Raw genomic sequence first — 6,628 nt, forward strand, 5'->3', positions numbered from 1 at the left:
TGTGTGGATATATATATATATATATAGATATATTTATTTATATATACATGACTCTATTCCCAGTTCTGTCTATGTGATACAACATAATGTTGAGCTTGCTCAAGAAAGCAGTACCTTTCTTGGCAATATCTTAAGGTAAAGAAACAGAAATCATCTATAAACTGATTGGATTACAGGATGGAATCTGCACTACACATATTCCAGTTGCCTGTTATCTTTTGTAATTTCTCTCAAATTATTTGATGTGTGATAGGTTTTTTTTTTTATCTAAAATTTTCAGAAAAGTTATCTTTAAAGAAAAGTATTATGTATGAATCTATCACTCTAATATATCTATATTTTTCCAGATTGCATCTTCCTATTTCAAAGACTTCCATTTGTTGTTAACGGGGGTCATTTGTTTGGCAACCTCAATAGAGAAATGGAACTTACACAAAAGAATAGCCTTACGAATGGTGATGCTGGTGGGCGTCAATCCTGCCTGGTAAATGTTCACATCACAATCTGACATATTTATAACATCTGAACAATGTAAATGATCAAGTTAGTGTATCACAAAATCATAAGTAAACAAACGGGGTCTGACTCTGTGAAAGAATAAAACTGAGCTTTATTAATACAAACAGATATGTATATCCCAAGGGTCTCATGTGTGGAAATCATCCCAAGACAAAATTTATTTAACATTGAGGAGCATTTTAAACAAAAGAGTACAAAAAAGCATTAATTTGCACGAACCCATATCAGCCAAGCAGAAATCAGCTTTTATTAGCCTGGATGCACTTAACTGATTAAATATTAGTTTATTTAAAATCAGAATTTTATGTGGAACTTTATTCCGTATGTGTAAGAATGAACAAACCTCAGTCTCATAAAACAAACTGGATACTATTCCATCCCCTTCCCTCTTCCCCTTGTTTAAGGCCTGTAAGCCTGTATGTGATTGTTTGGTGAGATAACCGTTCTGTGTGCAGTGTTTGTGGTGAAGGCTGGAGAGGTAGCCCACTTCACCCTTTTCTGGTCTTTGCCTCCCAGGCTCCATTGGACATTGGGTCAGATAGGTCACAAGGGGAGCACATTATTTTTCAGTGCCATGGACATGGCAAGAGATAGAGCCAAGTGGAGAAAACACAAGGAACAAGGTTTTTAATTGTTCCAACCTCAATAGTCTATGCAGTCATTGCTGGTACAACACTAGGTGGTTGTCTTTTGAATGCACCGCAAGTCTACGTAGGGTGATACATTAGGTAAGTGAGGTTGAAGACCCCCTAGTCCCATACAGATACATCAGTATGATTCAGTTTGTGGAGATTCAGGTCTGCCATCATAGTTCTGGGAAAAATTTAGCAACATTTAAGGATATTTATTTAATCAGAAATAATCATATATGCATTGTGCTGTTCTAACTCTGTAGCTTGCTAATACCATAATGTGTGCACACTTTACAGGCTTATGCTGGGATTTATGTTCAGCACTGGCTTCTTGTCCATGTGGCTGAGCAACACATCCACTGCTGCCATGGTGATGCCAATAGTAGAAGCAGTAGCACAGCAAATAATTAATGCTGAGGCAGAAGTTGATGCCATGCAAATTAATTCATCAGACGGCATTCACAATGAAGTGTTTGAACTTGAAGGTACATATGATTACCCATTTAACTAAAACCAATCTGCATTGCCATCATACTGTATGTTAATCAAACCATTCTATCCCTATTTCTTTATCTTTGCTGAAGGAATTTTCCCATCTTCTCCATGTTACACATTTGAATGTGGAGACAATGGTGCTCATGTATGAAAAGTGCAATAACCACATCATTTTTATTGCTCATAGCAAGCTTTCATTTTCAAACCTGGACTGCATAAATGAAAGCAAGAAAATAAATGACTCCTTTGAAAAACAAGTGATTTTTTCCTATAGCTTATATTTGTTATATATATATCAGCCCCAAATGAGGCATAACTGGCACATTTTAGATTCCATTGTTACTATACTTTAAGACACACAAGCATCTGATCTTCCCACATATACAGTCCAGCCAGTAGATAATATTTTGGTACACTTTAAATGCTTTACAACAAAAACTATTTGTGATGTTTCTATCGTAAAAAACCACACTAGAAAAACATAAAAAAATGAAAAGCAACGCTTAAATCTGAACATTTGCAGACTTTCACTCTGTGCATGTTACTGATCACTGAACTGAATGGCTTACATTTCTGTCTTGTGATGAACAATAGAACTGAAGCTCATATGGAGGCTTTATAATGGGTGAGGGCATATTATGATATTAAAACTGTCAGGTGGCAGGCAGAAGATCAAAAGCCGTGAGGGCAAGTCAACCGAATAAGTATTCAGAGCTCGGAATAAAAACAACATGTCTTTCATTAAAACATATAGGAAGGGGTAAGACTTGGCATCTAGACATACTGTAGGCTAAGAAAGAGCTCCATAATCTCAGTGCCCTCTTCTGTTTTATGGCACAGTGCATCCCCTCCTGCACCCTGATGTGGAAGTGCCAAGATCCAAACTGGAAAGAATAGCTGGAACTAGAGCAAAGGACACATGAGATGTATGGGAACACAGAGAATATACATGAAACAATGGATTGAGATAAACAGGGTATAAAGGTGCAAGGTGCATGATACACAGACTTGCGGCAAATGCGGCAATGTGCCAAATGCGGCAATGTGCTCGCACACGCACACATCCAGCAGAGACACAGAACCAGGCAAAGCTCTATGAGCAACACCCAAACACACGCGCATGCACAAACCGCTGAGCATGAACTCTGGTTCTGCTTTCTTGACACATGCTCATGACAAACACATAACTATACACATAACCAAAAAGGTTAAAAAAGAGAGAGAAAACAAATGAAGTGGTCCACACTTGATGGACCATTTTGTCTTTTTCTGCAATCACTCGTCTATGTTTCTGAGACAAGTGCTGAAACAGACTAGTGGTTAATACAAGCATAAAGCTAGTCATAGATATAAAACGACGAGTGTCTGATCTGGCCATTTTCAAACAGATCAGATAACTATCTCATACCTATGGCAGCAATAAAAACACTGAATAATATAGACTAGAAAACTGTGTCAATGCTTTGTCTACTGGACCTTGCATGTAATTTACAAAACTAACCAGAAAGGGGCACATTCTATGGTCATATCAAGGCTGCATGTTCTTCAACTGAGGTCTTTGTCCATCTTTAGAAGGGTCTTGGTTCTGGTTTTAATGCAGCAGAACCTTTTACAACACCCCTCCATGTGGTTCTATAGGAGAACATAGCTTTAAAGCTATACTCTGGTCACACAGTGGCAGCACTATGTACTATAATTACAGTGAAGACTTCTGTAATTATACATTACAATTATTATACAATAATTGTGCCTGGAACTGTTTATAACTTTAGGGTACCAATTTGCTTAGTTTGTACTTCTAAAGAGTTGGGCAAATTATGCTTCTCTTTTTAATTACCATACATTAGAGACCTATGCATACTTCTAACTCAGAATTGCTACTTATTAGCACAATTGGCAACTAATAATCGGTACAATATACAGAATATTTTATAGACAAAATATGACATCTTGCTTAATAAATGTTTGCTGTTATTCCTCACATACTGTATAAGCTATCATATTGAAATGTATATGTAATTCTTTGGTGTAACAGGACATCATAGAATCATTCACAATGTTATGCTTTGTGCTAATGACTTACAGAAGGCACCAGTGAGATGGCTACAAAATGTGATCCAGAGAAACATGTTAATGGGTAAGGGCAGCATTTCACAAATCACAGTAAACTTTCTTAACCGCCAGCTCAAACAATTGTTATTCATTGATGTGTTTGTCCTGCAGGTATACTAATGGAACAGTGACAACATGGAATGATGAAAAAGACACAGTATGTTTATATTTTATGCTATTTTATGTTAGAACACCCTGAAAGCTGTCAGACAGCAAGCTTGCCTGTTCTATAGTCAGGAAATAGTCACCCAATCTGTCTATACTACTGAGAGATTTTACGGTTTGCTGACAGTTACCTCATTAGCATCACACTGGTTTCTGTGCTTTAAAAATTGCAAATTAAGTTACTGCCTATAAAGTGGTAAAATCTCACAGTAGAAAAAAGTATTTATCATTCATGTAGTCCTTTGCTTTGGCCATGTCATCTCACATCTATGGGTAACTGTATTAAATGTTCACCAAGCCACACTCTTGTATCTACTTCAAAAACAGCCCTAGTTTGGGGAAAATATTTTATCTTTTTTCAAGCTCCAGTTATAGTAAATTGTCTACAAAATAATAAGTAACTATAGGCACACAGGAGTTTCCGAAACAAACTGGACTTTTTAGTTTTTATATGTCCATGAATTATGTATACAGTATATTGGCTTCATTTATACATCTTAGGAATCAACTGTACCTGCCTGACACAGCAAGTGTATGCTATATGCCTATGTTAGTAAAGATGTAAGAGCTTCCCCATACAGGAGATTTTTTTTATTAAATGGTTAGTTGGTAATAAGATTAGCTCCTTGTTGATATCTGCCTTATTTGCAATATGTTAAAATCAAATGACAGATTGGGAGATTGTTAATAACACATTACAAAGTAATTATAAATCCCTTGTTTAGATTAGTTTTAATCATTTTTTAAACAAAGGCATAATTATTGAAAGAGAATTTGGGTTGCCTCTTTTTCAGGTTTACTAAGGAATGCCAACAGGTGGCTTTACATGTAACAATGCCTGGAATTCTTACTATTTCTAGCTATAGCAATATACACATATCCACAAGAGACTGTGTTATTCTGTTTTACTATTCTTGCGTGTTATACTGTATACCACTATAAAAGTTGCATTGCAAGTAATTGCACGGGAAACAATGGTGTAGAAAGGTTTACTTTGCGTTGTGCGTAAGTATGCAACATTAAATAAGATGTCTTGGGAGTACAGGTGTGAAAATGAAAAAGTAAGGGCCCATTCACACCACATCATCTCCAGACCAGACCAGATTGTTTCCGGACCCAAAATGCATCCTAATGTATCCCTATGCTATCTCTGGCCTCTGTTCACACCAGCACAGTCCGTTCGTGGAACGCATTGAAACGCATTAAAAATGCATACAAATGCACTGTAACACACTGCCACGCACCTGAAAGACCATTTTAAGCTAAAAAAAAAATCAAAGACAAAAAAAACCTATAGAACGCAGCAAAATAGCAGTAAAAACGCTGCAAAACACAATGCACTGCATTCCAGATCTGGTCCGGAGAATGGTGTGAACCTGCCCTTAATCTAGACTGTTGTCCCTTGAAAGGTTAGGTTAATGCAGGGTTAGTGGGGGTGCTTGCCTAGGGTGCTGCAGGGAGGGAAAGCACAGCTAGGGATGTGGACCTTTATCAGATTACAAAAGCAGAGCTGGTGTAATGCAGGGCTAGTCAGTCAGTTTGAGAGCCAGGTCCTGCTTGTCTATGAAACTGGCACATAGTCTATTGTTTTTTGTATGTATTTACTAAAGTGTGATGCCCAATAAAATAGGGTGAAATCCAGTGAGCTAAAGTGATCTTGAGCCACATTGACTGCAGTTTAACATAAGCTGAAATGCTGTAGCCCCATGTACACTTTAAACATCCATTCATTCATGTCTGAAATTTATAGAGCTTATTTTATGTATTTAGCTGTTATAAGTGAGTGCAGATGGAGTTAGGCTTTCTTCACAATTAAAAGAGAACTATGGTGTAACCTTTTTATGCCATAGTTCTCTTTAGAGTCACGGGAGGACATATACTAACCTCCTCCAGTGACCCAAAGCTCAGTATATAGCGGGCTATTGTCCGCTATATACTGAGAGCGCCAGAGCCAGGACAGATCCGGACAATACTGTTGAGATCCACCCAGCTGGCTGATTGGCAGCGGGCTCTGCCTATCTAGAGGCAGAGCCAGCTGTGCCTGCCCCCCGTCCGTTCCTCCAGATCAGCGCTGGAGGATCGTAGAGGGGAGGGGGAAGCCCTGCAGGGAGCAGTGACTGACAGTCACTGACAGTCGGGAAGTGATCGAGCGACGGTATGTGTTCGCTCACTTCCCGATCTATAGAATCGACATGTGACATCCTCTAACTTTGAGGATGAGTGTAAATCACTCACCTCATAATTCTCTTTTAAGCAAATCTAGTCCAGTATCACTTCTGTTTACTGCACCTCCCTTCAATGTCCTTCACACTTTAATAAGCCTGACCCTGATCTCTTCCTGTTAGGTAGTCTTCTGTTTACCTACTGGGAAACTACAACAAAATTCCTGATTTTATGTTCAACACTTGCAGCAATAATAAATTATTCTTGGGGTAGATTAATACTGCAGCCGGGACAGAAATTACTATTAGTTATTACCGTATTTGACGGCGTATAAGACGACCCCCCACTTTTTGTGTAAAAAATATAGGTTTTGGGCTATACTCGTCATATAAGACGAGTATAGCCCAAAATAATGTTTAAATGCACCCACTAACATCCATGGCGGTATTCCCGAGTGTGGCTCGGGGTTAATTTTCAGTAACATAAGCAGTAACCCCGAGCCACAATCGGGAATACAGTCTCTTACCTTGTCTACGATCCCC

At 38.2% G+C, this 6,628-nt stretch overlaps 1 protein-coding gene across 1 annotated transcript in view; it reads left to right on the forward strand.

Moving 5' to 3' along the window:
* The window catches only part of SLC13A1 (solute carrier family 13 member 1), a 52,306-nt gene that overhangs the window by 15,157 nt on the left and 30,521 nt on the right, over positions 1-6,628 (forward strand). Inside the window, exons 3-6 of the mRNA XM_018557736.1 lie at positions 348-484; positions 1,449-1,636; positions 3,732-3,783; positions 3,870-3,942. Coding sequence (XP_018413238.1) covers positions 348-484; positions 1,449-1,636; positions 3,732-3,783; positions 3,870-3,942 — 450 coding nt within the window. The remainder of the gene's footprint in view (positions 1-347; positions 485-1,448; positions 1,637-3,731; positions 3,784-3,869; positions 3,943-6,628) is intronic.

The sequence above is a fragment of the Nanorana parkeri genome, unplaced genomic scaffold (assembly GCF_000935625.1).
Source record: "Nanorana parkeri isolate BGI_ZX_2015 unplaced genomic scaffold, ASM93562v1 scaffold301, whole genome shotgun sequence".
NCBI lineage: Eukaryota > Metazoa > Chordata > Amphibia > Anura > Dicroglossidae > Nanorana > Nanorana parkeri.